Source organism: Perca flavescens, chromosome 2 (assembly GCF_004354835.1).
Source record: "Perca flavescens isolate YP-PL-M2 chromosome 2, PFLA_1.0, whole genome shotgun sequence".
In the NCBI taxonomy this organism is placed as follows: Eukaryota; Metazoa; Chordata; class Actinopteri; order Perciformes; family Percidae; genus Perca; species Perca flavescens.
Genome location: NC_041332.1, coordinates 9,683,244 through 9,698,049, shown reverse-complemented (window position 1 = coordinate 9,698,049; position 14,806 = coordinate 9,683,244). Strand labels below are relative to the sequence as shown.

The 14,806-nt window shown below is 40.4% G+C and overlaps 1 protein-coding gene across 1 annotated transcript in view; it reads left to right on the top strand.

The window, feature by feature from the left end:
- cacna1ib (calcium voltage-gated channel subunit alpha1 Ib) overlaps window positions 1-14,806 on the top strand; it is a 213,934-nt gene that overhangs the window by 29,287 nt on the left and 169,841 nt on the right. Inside the window, exons 2-3 of the mRNA XM_028566047.1 lie at window positions 5,184-5,295; window positions 11,429-11,562. Coding sequence (XP_028421848.1) covers window positions 5,184-5,295; window positions 11,429-11,562 — 246 coding nt within the window. The remainder of the gene's footprint in view (window positions 1-5,183; window positions 5,296-11,428; window positions 11,563-14,806) is intronic.

The window sequence follows — 14,806 nt, the reverse complement described above, 5'->3', positions numbered from 1 at the left end:
TGGCCAACCGTATTTTCTAAATGCAGTGTCTCTCACAAATTGCTGCTCCTTGTATCATAGTTTCATTAGCAGTAGTGGCAAATGGATGCACACAGGATGTCGCATGGCATGATGGGATTGTCCTTAAGGACACCAAAGCCCCCAACCAAAATACCCCCGCCCTGCATCTTTCTGTCTCTCTCTGTCCTTTTCCCCTCTCTTTGTGACTATTAACTTCATTTGAGTCGATTGGTTGCCATGGAAACCGGAGGTCGTTTGCCTCCCTCGTGTCTCTTTGGATACAATAAAAACAAGAGAGAGAAGGCGAGAGCGAGAGAAGGCGGAGAGACATTGAGAAAGGGTTAGAAAAGAGTGACGCCACGCAGGGATGTATTAAGAATTCATTTGGCCCCCGCTGCCACACACTTTCAGCCTCCCAGCTCTTTCCGGCTCTGTCACGCTGATGCTTTCGACACATTCAAATCTTTTGGGTAATGGTCTCTGATGCCACTGAATTTCATCTGGTCATTTAAAGTTTCCCGCCGGCGGGATGATGTAACTGAGCCTTGGGTGTGCCAGGAAAATCACAGCGTGCCAAAAATGAATGTCAAATGTCTTAGAGCCCAAATGAGTCAATTGAATCAGTACGTCAATGGTCAGGAGGTTATTAACTGTAATTCATAATTTTAATTAACTATTATGGATGAGAAAAAATGATTAAGCAATTTATTTATCAAAAAACATCTTTTTTTCTTTTTTCACTTGGCCTTCTTCACTGTACATTGAATGACTGTAGGGTTTGGAGTGTTGAACAGAATTAGTCATTTTAAAACAACTACTTGGACTTTCAGAGCTTGTGAAGGCCATTTAAAAATACTTTTACATGGTTGAGACTTGATAAATTAGAACATGTATTTATTAATTAACATATCTTTAAGTAAGGTACTTGACAGCAAACTGGGATTAGACCAGTATAGTAGTTTGATGACATCTAATGCAAGTGACTGTGTTATATAGGCCTTATTATCACTTACTCTTCTGGCTTAGTCTCAGAATTTCATTAATATTGCATACTGTACATGGAGGTGTGTGTGTGTGTGTGTGTGTGTGTGTGTGTGTGTGTGTTTCCTGGATTGCTTGAGATGCTCTCTTTAGCTATTCACCTTTCCAATGACAAAAAATCTATTAGAGAACACCCAAAATACTCTACTTACACTACTTTTTGACACAAAAATGCTCAAATTCATCAGAAAGCTATCGGAAAGCCCCATCAGTCACACTGTACTTCCAGCTATTTCATTGGAGCCGCTCGGTGGCCCACATTGAAATACTGTAGGTGTTCCCGGCAGCCTCCAGTAGTGATTGACAGGCGCTGGATGAATGTGAAGTAGAGCATGCTGAAAAAACACTACCCTATTTGCAATCACTCCCTGGTTAAAAAAAAAAAAGAAGAAAACAAAGAAGGTTAAAGAATTCTGGAGGTGAAACAGTTCTATAAGACAATTTCTGAGTAAATCTTCTTGGAAGACTGTCTGTAATAGACCTTTGTGCTTTGAATTTCACTTCATTCTCCAGTTGTAGTGTCGATGTACAGCATGTGTGTGTGTGTGCGTCTGTTTGAGGGAAGAAAAAGAAAAGATAACGTGTCTCCTCCAAGGCACCTACACTAATTGACTAATTTTTCAGAAGTGGAGAGCGACAGACAGACAATTGCAGATTGTTAAAGGCAGCTCATGTATACGCAGCATGCGTGAAAAGCTGAAGTGGAAAGCTGGACACTTTGGCATCTCGTCGAGGCTGTTTTTAAAGAATGCATTAGGCAGTGGAAATAACCCCCGAGATAATCCTTATAGCATTAGCCCCAAAGGCTGTCATCATTACTTAGACTGGTGGAAATAAGAAAGCGCTGACCTGCGGTTTCATGCAGCCATGATTTTCACATTAAAGTGTGTTTTCATATATCTGGAAAGGCTGCGCTTTTTAGGTGCTGTGTTCACAGGCGCCGCCTGCAGGGTCTCACCACAAGCCCAGTGACACCTGCGGATGATATCTCTGTCCTCATTATATACTGTAGGAAGGGCTAGCTACAGAAAATAGCTGAAGTGGCACATGTGAAGTGTGTGAATGTGTGTTTGTTCGCCTGCAGTATGTGCCTGTATGTATCATGCCTGTGGAATGATGACATCTTTTGAATATTTCAGTTATTCGTGAGCGGACCTAGACTTGATTTTATTGCACATAAGTGAAGACAAAGTAATATGTTGATTAACACATGAGCAAGCAGAACTCATCTAATCCTGGACAAAACTAAAACTTAGCTCATCTTCTGCGTTTAAATATCATATTAAAGCTATAGTGTGTAGTTTCTGTAATCCCCATGAGGAATTCTAACTAATGACATAAAACTGTCGGCGCGTCCACATGATACAAGCCTTCCGTGACCGCGCACCGGACCCAAATAGTGGCATTATTTATTTGAGAGAGAGGCCTTTATTTAAAAAAAAATCATTTTCTAAAAGTCTATCTTATTATATCAAGATTAGTAGATCCCTCCCTGTTTTCTGATCAGTTTTAATTAGCTGTTGCTGTAAACTCAAAACTCCCTTCATTTCACCTGTTTTCTTCAGTACCGTGTATTTCCACAGTGCTAATTCCAACAGTACAACATGTCATACTCACCACTCAGTGTTCACTCAGAGTTTTCCTTCTCAAGCAGAAAAACTGTTTTCAGTAATTTTTTTATTTCCTGATTCGCTGTTAAGCTACTATTAATGAAACTCAGTGAAAGTCCTGATAAGATGTTTTCACAATAAATGCCGTCCTCTGGCTCAATGAGCATAATTCCTCAAATCCCCGGTAGGCTTTTAATTTGAAATAGGAAGCAAGGGTTGTGTTTCAGTGCCTTCTTTAATTGAGACCCGGGTATTATTTCGAACCAGTTTTTATTTGAGCCTTGTCGATATGTCTTCATAGGTCATCTCTATTTAATACACATATTCTCAACCAATTCACACATTAACGGCAACCATCAAGCCTGGCCTCGCTATTATCCTGCTATTCGAACTCCTACAGGTCCAAACTACCAAAGTCTAAGTGATACAAAGTGTGATCACGCATATAGGTGTGCATTTCTTTTCTCATTTGCCCCCCACTGTGTATTTTTTTAATGGCCAGAAATTGACATCCAGTTTTTTTTAAAGCAATATTTATAAGGTATAACCCAGTTAAAAAACGGATCCTAAAGTGTATCGATCGCTGTGTGTGTGAGACGTTAGTCTGTGGGGTCGGACGAACGAGTGTTTGACGACGAGTCTTGCCTCTTTACCTTTTCTTACATGTCTACTTTGCAGCTATTAGCCTGCAGAACATTAATATTAAACATGCCTCCCTGCAGTGCTGAATATTACTATTTAAATCATCGCCATCAGCTGACACGCATTGATTTAATGTTTGATGTAATGTGAGACTTAATGCGCACAAGTGAGTGTGCGTGTGTGTGCCTGTGTGTGAGCGTGTGAATGTGTGCACACACGTTTATGTTTTTGAACATGTTGCTTGGTGTTCACATGCACATCGGCGTATGTGTACTTCCCTGCTCATGTGTGTTTACGTGTATGCGTGTGTTTTGCCCACTCACAGCCTATCTTTATACGTGCTGTGATAGCTACAGTACTTCCATCTCTTTCTTGAAAGGTTCATGCGAGGCCACGAGAAGCATGTTGACAATTGATTCTTTTCTGGGAATTCTGTCTGTTTCAAACCTGTAGTGTAGTACCCTAAGATACAAACCCGCTTTTCTTCTCCTGCGTGCTGTACTGTAGGCTGCCGCGGGTGCATTTCAGCGTCCTGTGCTGCATTAGCCTCGGGAAAAGGATTGGACCTCCGGGGCTATTACAGCACATCCTCCTTCACACGCTTGTTATCCAAGCAGTGCGCTCACTCCCTCAACACACAGAAAATGCATATTGAATCAGTCCGTCACACTCCGCTGCTTTGTTTCTGTCGTTTTTTTGTTTTTTTTCCTCTGGCATGCCGCTTGGTTTTGCATTATTGTGTATGCTCCGTTAACATTTCCTCCAAACAAGTGTTGTTCACGCTGTGGTACTCTGAAAACATCACCAAAGAGATTTTCTGACATGTGTTCTGCAGCAGTTTTTCTGAGTAGTCAGAGTGAAATGGGATCGTCCTCATAGGAAAAACTGTTTAAAATTTGAATTTCTTTGGGCGTGCGTGGTGTGAGTGTTTGGGGAGTAATGCAGTTAAATGGAAATAGCTAGTTTAATAGTGTACACATCGTAAAAGTCTCTTAATGTATGTTTCATTGCTACTGCAAACGCTGTCTCCGCGTAAGGCCTGCACATTAACAGCACCATTTCAAGAGTAGTGGTCTAAGAAAAAAGCATGGCAGGTTCTAAAAGTCAAAGCTGTACTCTAAAACTGACATTTTTGTGACTGAATTGGACCCTGCAGGGTTTAGCTTTTGTTGCTCCAGTGTTTTTACTGTCGCTGCAGTTTTACAATAATGATACTTTTGGGAACGTCATAACGTTTTTTTCGGCACTTTGGTATCAGCGACGTGATCTGACCCTGGGGAGTAACACCAGAAGATGAACTGTGCTGTGTCATCTTTGGACCATATGCAGCCTCTACAGTTCAAAGGTCACACACGCTATACTAGCTGTCATTTGGAGTTTGGACTCCTGCACCTTGATGGCCTGTTTCACTAAAGTGGCATTGCAGTTTTTAAATAGGTCTGCTTTTGTTCATTCTCACCACTTTTTTTTTTTTTTTTTTTTTACATTATTGCATTTCATTTAGCTGACCCTTATCCAAAGCGACATCCAATAAGTGCATTCAGCCATGAAGGTACAAACTCAGAACAGCAAGAATCACATACATTAGGTTCAAATAGGCGCATGTAAGTGCATTTTTCTCTTTTTCTCTTTTCATTTACCATCATCTTCTTAGCCAAGGTGCAGTCGGAAGACATTTCTCTCACCACTGTTGTTGAATTTAGGCATGTGCTTTGGAGTCAAAGTCAAACCCGCACCTAGGAATCATTCATGACTGTGATAATTCTGAATTAATGATTGAAGAAATTATGAATGAAAAGTCACAGAGTCCTTAAATGTCCTCTCAGATTGTACCCTGTTGTGTGTCTCTCCACTCTACGAGCTGATTTCCTTAACAGTTGTTGTTTCTACGTGGTTCGAACGTGTGAGTATGATGGTGATCCTGTTGAACTGCGTCACCCTGGGAATGTACCAGCCCTGCGAGAACATCGACTGCTCTTCAGACCGATGCCAAATACTACAGGTACACACAAAAACACCCACACAAACACTTTTTTATTTCTGATCATATTTTTGCCATCCTCAGATTTCAAGCAGCCTCCCACTAAATGTCACAGAAGCCAGATCTGTGCACATTTTCAAAACGCATCTGAAACCCAACATTTTTTTTGTGTTTTGCTCTTGATGGTCCAGAGTGAAATATCTCTGTGACTATTTGTTTGATTGCCATGAAAACGGTACCCAGAGGATGAATCCTAATTAATTTGGTAATCCCCAGACTCTTTTTCTTTTCTTTTGCAAAACGTCAGTGTTTCACCATAGTCTTTGTGACCATGCGGACGTTTACTTTAAAGTATTGTGTCAGGGCAGCCCTCCATAGCATTGTTTTACATTGTTTCGTTTGTTTAATCTGTCCATTGATTTATCCAGCTCCCTTATTTGTCTCTGCATTTATTTCACTAATGTCCTAGTCTCTTCTATTTAAAGTGCAAGGAAGAGATGCAATAAAGGAGGAATTGAGAAAACACTGTTTGGGAAAGGAGACATCCTGCCCTGTGTAGTGAATTCTGAGTTGCTAAGGACAGCTGCACAGCTGGATCAGCTCTCCGAGGGCTTGAAACTGTTCTGCTGTATCTTATTTGAACAAGTGATGCAATATACTGTGTTTAAAAAATGAAGAGGTACATTTACCACAGCTCGCACCATTACGCACGACTGCAATGGCTCCAAAACCGACTTTGGGGCTTAACCTTTATTTATCTTTTTAATCGTGGCCTTCTTTACAATCAGCATTACAGCTTCACAGAGCCACTGGCGTGACGGAAGAGTGTTGTTTTTCTCTTCTTTTTTTAACAACTTTGTGATCTTTTTTTTTTTTTTTTTTTTTTTAAAGATAATTTTTGGGCTTTTCTGCCTTTAATTGATAGGACAGCTAGGTGAGAAAGGGGAGAGAGAGATGGGGAAGACATGCAGGAAATCGTCACAGGTCAGACTCAAACCCTGGACCTCTGCGTCGAGGCATAAACCTCTAAGTATACGTGTGCCTGCTCTACCACTGAGCCAACCCAGCCACCGATCTTTGAGTTTTTAAAAGAGTTCTATAAGGTAGACTTAGTTACACAGGAGCATGTAAAAATGATGTATTTGCTCTACACGCATTAATCTGTGGGAAAGCACTTATTCACTTACAAACATGCGTAACCAATCTGCACACTTACACTCAGCCATACATATTTTATATTGAACACAAACAAAAGCAGACACACTAAGCTCACAAAGGCAGAAAGACTTGAATACACAAATGCAAAAACATCCATACACATAACCAGTGTTGGGGAGTAACGGAATACATGTAACGGCGTTACGTATTCAGAATACAAATTATGAGTAACTGTATTCCGTTACAGTTACAATTTAAATAGTTGGTATTTAGAATACAGTTACATTGTTAAAATCAATGGATTACCTGACGATACTTATCTGTTTCACGAGTTTATTCACTCTGAATAAATTAAGGCAACTTAATGCATTTTCCAGAAGCCCCGATATGAAATAGAAAAAAATAGCTGTTTGCGTGATCAGTCACAATGGAGTCGGATCCGGCACGACAGAGCCAGGGCAGCAATAAGTTTCTATCTTGGAAATTCAAACAGTATTTCACATTAAAGAACGAACAGGGAGAATGAAATATAGCTAACTGTGCCGTGCAGCCTCTGCTTGCCAGCAACCAGCCTCCTTTCAGCATCTTAAAGTAAGTTATTTTTTTAATTAGCCAAGGGTAGTCGTCTGCTGTAGTTTTACTGGTCACCTTGCTATTTTAACATTGACGTGCGACTTTATATTCTCCTAGGTTCTGATTTACTAGCTCCAGAGCCGTTTAAAGACTGACTATCCCGTTTGACATGCTACGTTAGCTAAAATTAGCTTTGTGGTAGCTTAGACCGCGGTTAGATTTTTGTAGTATGCAGTTCGAGACTACCAATACAATAATCTATCTGCTTGTTCAGGTACACATTCAGCCAGTTGGAATAAAAAGAACACACCATTATAGGCCTGTTTAGTAAGCTGGATGTGATAGCCGCATTCCTACACTAAAACGCAATTCAATGTGGAAGTAATCCTGAAGTAATCCAAGTATTCAGAATACGTTACTCAGATTGAGTAACCTAACGGAATATGTTACAAATTACATTTGTGGGCATGTATTCTGTATTCTGTAACGAAAAACGTTTTGAAAGTATCCTTCCCAACACCGCACATAACATGCCCTCACATTCCTAGAAGCAGAGATCCACCAGTGTGCTTCTAGGAAGTCTATCCATTTATTCCTACATACTCGTGTTGACACATGAAGAACACACTAATTCACATGCACACACGCCCTCCCTCTCTCTTCTTCTCTGTATTCCTTCCCTTTCAGCCGTTGGATGTCTCGCTCTCCCCTCGCGCTCTGCCCTCCCTGCCATGCTGGAGCCTGTAACTCCTCGCAGTGACTCACTGCTAGCATGTGGTCTTTATGGTGCAGCGAGCATGACTTTCTCACGCACGGCACCCCGGCAGCTTTCCTCGTCATCTGGCAAGACACTGAATCCCTTCTCACTTTATGTCAAAAGGTGGCCTGAGTGGGTGTAACATCTGTGCGTGAGCGTGTGCACGTATGTCTTCAGTCTGTCGGTGAGAAGCACTTGTTGAATCAGCCCGGCGTCCTGTGTATTTTTTTATTTATTTTTTTCACATTCTCACACGAACACACAAGGCACCGCACTCATCATATAACAGCCAACACACACAGTAGATTGATTCGGCTCCCTGGGGAAGCTGGCTGGTGAGTTGGACCTAATGGAATTTCTCCTCCAAGTATCTGTAGACCCTATTCAATATCGGCATGGATTTAGTGCGCTACAGCGCCACAGTCAATACTCTCCTCTCAGAAAATCCGTTGATCAATACCATGATTTCAATGGTGCCTTACCAGCAGAATATTTAAGCTCTGTGGAACTAAAGACCTCTGGAAGCTTAGTTAGTTATTTAGCTAGTCAGCTAGTATACGCTTATACAGTAGATGGATGGGTGAGTGGATGGAATGTGAAAAAGACAATTTGCATGATAAGCCAATTTCAGATTATCTACAATTTGTGCAACTTAGTTTGTTATGTGAGAGTCAGAGGCAACTAAAATAGTAGTTTTGTCCTAAAGACACACATGACACAATTCATCATGAAGGCTTTATCCACGAATCAATAACAAGCCCTCAGAAAGAGAACTGCATGCAAATGGGGTCCTTCCCTGCAAATTAAAAAAGACCAAATGAGTGCTTGGGCTTGGACACACAACTCTACCAAGGCTGTGTCCTGAAGTGTCTTTTATAAAAGCAGCATTCTTTGATCTGATCACTTGTTGAGTTGGATTGAAAATGAGAAAGGTTTGGAACCTTCAGAGCTTTTTGATTAGGTAAATTTGCTAACACACTAAATTAAGATAGTGACCATGGTAAACATTAGCCTGACAAGCCAGACCCACATCAAGATGCAGGGCTCAATCCCAGGGGCGGGATAAACGGTTGTCTTTCAAATTCCCTCTGCACGCTATAGGATAGCGCTACAACCAGGCAGAGCAATGAAGAAGGTGACATCTTCCTTTTTTAAGAATGATTTCAGTGCCGTTCTTTGTTCTTTTCTCAAAGAAAAGCTGAACTCCAAGTTTTCCAGAGTCGCAGCCAAAGCCGATTCGAAAGGCCGCTGTTCGCCAGCAGCAGTAGCCATCTTCTTTGTTTTCAAGTAGCAGGGAATTCACGCGGAACCGTCGTAACTCTGTCGTCATTATGTTAAGCCCGCCCACTGACTCTATACACGATGTGATTGGCCTGACTACAGTTTGGTTTTTCCAGCTCGCAAGTCAACGGAGAGTTGCTAGACGACCCTGGCTGCAAATTACATTTGCTGCCGCTAGGGTGCGTCTAGATTTCTAGTCTAGGTAAACATTGTAACTGCCCAACATCTTCAAGTTAGCATTGTCATTGTGAGCGTGTTAGCATGCTGACGTTAGCATTCAGCTCAAAGCACTAGCACGGCTGTAGGCCAATGCATGTGATCGGTGTGGAAAAAGTTAATACTGACGGATATTATATATATAGTGTGTCATATCAGCATCACGATTTAAGTATGAATCAGGCTATACTGGCAACAAACAAAATACACTCACAAATACACAAGCAATTTTCTACCTCCTGAAAAGATTGAAAAGCTAAGAACATAAAATAATGGAGACAGATAGAAGGGGAGTGCCAAACAAGGAAAAACCAGAGAGAGATGGATAATGACAGAAGTATAAAGACGTGAAAGAAAAAAGAGACAGTAGAGACACAGGACTAGCATAAAAAGTGACAGAATGAGAGCTGTAAGAAAGAGAGCTGTTGAATTCGTCAGAGGGAGGAATGTTTGTTTTTAACATTTGGTGAAGTTTCCTTCGCCCTTGGTTCGTCAATCTTTGCAAAAGGTACTGTTGTACCTCCATCTCGTCCATCTTTCCGCTTCGACAAAGGCCAAGGTTGCAAACTGTGACCATCCCTCTACATTAGTAGGCCAGTCCTGCATCGCTACAGTCCTCCAGGACTGCTGAGTAGTATGCTTCACTTCAAGCAAATGACAAAACAAAGATTCACATCAGTGGTTCAGATTGCGAACATGTTGCCTCCAGTACGTCCCTCTGAAAATCAAATTACAGGCAACACCGAGCGCGTCAGTTCATCTCTAATCCCCCTGTATATACACAGAAAAGAACACTAGCTAATCTAGGCTTTTTGCTCACAACAGCAATAACACGAATTAACAAGCTGGGATCTTTGATTTATTTGGATTTGTTTTACTCCCCTCTTGTAATTAGATGCATGATTAAAGCTGGGAGTGAGGTGTGTGTGTGTGTGTGGGGGGTTGTCGATGTGGGGCTTATCTCTGATTACTGCACAAACAAATTATTTTCCATTACCCCACCGTTTAGGGCAAACTGCTCAACTGGGGAGAGGGGGGAGGGTGGTAAGGAAGGAGTAGAGAAATAAAGGTTTATTAGAGTGACAAAGGTTTGAAGGGAGAGATATGATTGTCAGGGAAAGATAGGAGAAAGAAGTTAAATATAACAGTTGTAGGAAGAGAGATGGAAGTAAGATATTGGCAGAGAGGTGTGGAGAGAAAGCGGGAGGAAAGGGAGATTGAGAGACGCGCTGGAGGAAGACAGGGCTAGGAAAGAGAGGAGGTTACTGAAACCTGTCTGTCTTTTCATACTCGACCAATTGAACAAATTATTATTATTTTCTCAACAAAATGATCAAGTGTTTGGTCTGCAGAATGTCTACTGCTGATAATTTGCCACAACCCAAGGTGGCACTTTTCAGATTACATCAACCAACAATCCAAAACCCAAAGATATTCACTTTCCTGTTATATACAGCATGACAAAAAAAATAAAACTGTCCTATTTGGGAAGCTAACCAAGGAAGAAACCTGCAAATGTTTGCCACTTTTGCTTGAATATGACAATTAGTCAATTGCCAAAAAGGTTGTAGTGGTAGCCATTAATCTATTGACAGAATTTTAATAAATTTTCTTTATTACAGACATAAAGCCAGAGGAGATAACATGGAAAATGAGACATATAGATGCCATGGATATGACCAATGCCAAGATTTATAAATCTATTATATAAGATTTGTCTAAAGAGATGTGTTTTGAATATCTAAATTGTATCCATTGTATCAGTAGTTAGTTATTGTATGGGCAATTTTACAAGCAAGATCTAATGAAATATGTACCTGAAACAGACTCCTTAGAAGTCTGCAAAAAGTTTTAATGAGGCGCGCTTGACACTAACAAACTTGATAAATTGTGGATTTGGACAGCCCTACATTCCTATTGCTGGAGCAACCCTGAGATGATCGAGTGCGCAAAATTTGGCATTGGCCAAAGTCCCCATTTGACAAAGATGAGTCAAGGAAACATAACATTTCCCCCGTGCTACTGTGTGTTGTTGACAGCAGGCAGGATAGACCCATTGACTCTGCCATCAGCATGTTCCTACAGATTCATAGCACCAGGTGGTGTTTTTCCATTTAGAAAGTTTTATTCTTGACACCATGCCTCTGTCTCCCTATGTCTTTCTGTCAGGCTTTTGATGCGTTCATCTACATCTTCTTTGCAATGGAGATGGTGATAAAGATGATGGCCCTTGGAATCTTTGGTCGACGCTGCTACCTCGGGGACACTTGGAACCGACTGGATTTCTTTATCGTCATGGCAGGGTGAGGACCTCCTGTTCCCTTTATTCTATCCCTTTTGCATGGCAGGGGACTCACATGAGTGAGAACAGTGAACACACCTCTTGCAACGCTAAGTGATTTACAGCACGGAATGAAAACAATTATATTAAACATAATTTATAAAACTAATTTGTAGGATTTAATGGGAACAGAAGATATTTTATTTCCAGTAATTCATTGTCCTATTAAGTTCCATAAGTGTAATAATTAGTCCTTGTGAATTAGTTAAAAGTTCAAAATTTTAATTATGATTCATCATGGGTCCAGGCTCCAATTCCCTACCATGCATGGCCAATCATGTCAGTGTTAAATATGTAATATGACATTACATATTAACATGTTGAAAGTCACTGGCTGTCACCTGGGACATGGCTGACAATACCACAGCGAGCTAATCACCGCAATGTGGTCAGTGGGAGGTCGTCGGTTCAATCCCCAGACCGACAGGATAAAAATCTGGGTGGGGAAAGTGAAAGAACAGCGCTTTGTCCCTCCCTCATTACCACCACTGAGGTGCCCTTGAGCAAGGCCCTTAACCCCAACCGCTGTGGTTGTACTGGGCAGCTTCCAGGTATGAATGTGGAACTGTGTGAATGTGACAGGTCTTTGTTGCAAATGAGAAGTTGTTCTCAATCGACTTACCTGGATAAATAAAAAATAAATAAAATAAAATGTACTTTTAATGAATGAGCTGAAATTACCTTCAATTCTTAAATTTAGCACATGGTCATACTGTTACGGCCAATTTTGCTATATTTTCTCTGGCGTCACAAATAGCTCTCGAAATAGGACATATTGGACTCCTCAGAAGAGATACGTCTCTAAAGTCATTCGTACTCCCTATTGCATGTTCTGTCAACCTGAACAAACTGGAACTTTCCTACACATGGTCTGGGAGTGTGAACAGGTGCATGAGTTTTGGAATAACACAACATCAATAAGCGCAGCATTTAATACAGTAGTTGTTTTAACGCATCCTATACAGGTGCCACAGAAAACGTTATATGTAGTTTTTCATTGCAACCAAATTTCACACAAGCTGACAGCTGAGATGAATTCATAATTGTAACTGCTGGAGTACTAATGAATATCTAAATATTAGTTTCCTTAAAGACATGATTAACACTTCATTATTTGATTGTTTGCAGGAATTAATACAAAGAGATCTGCATTCTCACAAGCACAAATACCATTTTGGTAGGCTTTAATTTTACTTGATGGTAAAACAATAGAGTTGGTGACAGAATAATGAACACAACAGAAAAAAAAAACTCTGGCAATAAGCAGACATTTCCAGAGCTGGGGTATTATCTCTTGGCACATAAGAATTAAAGTAATTAACATGATTTGATGACTCAAAACAATCAAGTTGCATCCTAGAATTGTTATGTTGTGGAGTTTTTTTAAGAGATGATTATCATGTAGAGCAGTACCCCCCTACGACCGGTAAACAGATCCCTTTTAAAGCACATGTCACAGCCAGGTTATCTGGGGGATGCTGTGTGAATATCTCTCGTCCGTACATTCTGTTGGCTGATTCGTTTTTAAAGAGACAATCTCCATTATGTTGGAGACTTTCCAAATGTCATAATTAACTGCCACATACTGTGCACAGGAAAGCAATTATGAATAGTCAATAACAACACAGAAAGTATCGGTATTACGTTTCAATGGCTTTTGCCATCATTAAGAAACTCAAAAAATATATACTGTATAAAAAGAAGAATTGAATCATCCTCAATTAATCTACCCTCACTATTGTATCTAGTGATAGAGCGCTTGTCTTATTATGTACAAGTACACGTACTAATTAAAATGTGAATTGTCTTTAAGGGGTACTACAGAGATTACGTATTGTACCTTCAAAGTTCCAAGTTGAGTGACTCACAAGAGATTAAAAAAAAACTATTATTTAGAATTTGGCAGCAGGGGCCAAGTTAAGTCTGGTCCCTAGTAGTCTCGCATTGCCAGGCCTTTATCCACAGCAATGCGGAGGAGGGTCTGGCTTGTCCACACAGCATTTCGGGATGGGAGAAAAACTTGCTCTGGTTTAATGGAATTTCTTTAAACCAATCACAATCGTCTAGGCGCTTTACGGAGCCACGGTGCTGCTGCAAAATAGTCTCGGGAAGGAACTTGTTTTGGTGGAACATGTGTACGTATGTTTTTTTTTATTGTGCAACAGAAAACTCAGATTGGACAGATAGTCTAGCTAGCTGTCTGGATTTACCCTGCATAGATCTGAGGAGCAGTTAACCATAGTCCTCAAAAATCCACCGGAGTTTAAAATGTAAACACAAAGGAACATCAGGCAGAATTTCCGGCAGCACCTGAACAATCCGGGGAAATGAAACGTTGTCGATATAGACTAGGTCCCCAAAAATGCTGAGTCCTACATTGCCAACAATAAAAACTCAATGGAAATAATCTTGTCTTAGATCTTCGTGCCTACTACAGAGACAACCCTGATGGCTTATTTGATAATTTTCTAACTTAACAAAGCTTCTTAAGCACAAAAAGCTTAAGCTGTTTTCACAGCTGAGTTGAACTCCCATGACTAGTAAATTGTAGCAGCTAATAATTATTAATAATAATAATAATAATAATAATAATAATAAATTGAATTTATATAGCGCTTTTCATGGACTCAAAGTTGGTTTACATGGGAGGTATATCACAAAAACAGAACAAAACAAAACAAACAAAACACAACAAGATTCAGACACAGATGAAAAGGGAGAGGGTAATAAAGCAATTGTTTTCAAAAAAATATGTTTTACATGTGAAATGTGTGTAATAAAATACCCCTGCGTCTTGGGTTTTAATGAAACCAACACAATGCTGGAGTGCACGTTAACTCTAGTGTGAAAAGCAAAATGCTAACACAGAGCTGATGGCCAAACATGTCCTGTAACTTCCGTCCACTAATGTGGTCGTCAACACCGATGGGCTTGGAAAAAGTCCACACCACAAACCACACTAAAGACCACACTATACATGAGATAAAATCACATCTTCATTCCCCTCCAACATTTCCTCTTTCCCCTTTTAATTAATATTCAAATAGTTGTTTTAAAATATTGCGTTCAAAGATATGTATTTCTGTTACATCTTTTGTAGATGAATTATGTAGCTTCCCCTTTCCATTGTCCCCCTGTAGCTTTCCATTTTTAACTTGACTTGCATTTTTCTATCTTACACATTTCCTCTGCCTTTTCTACTCCCT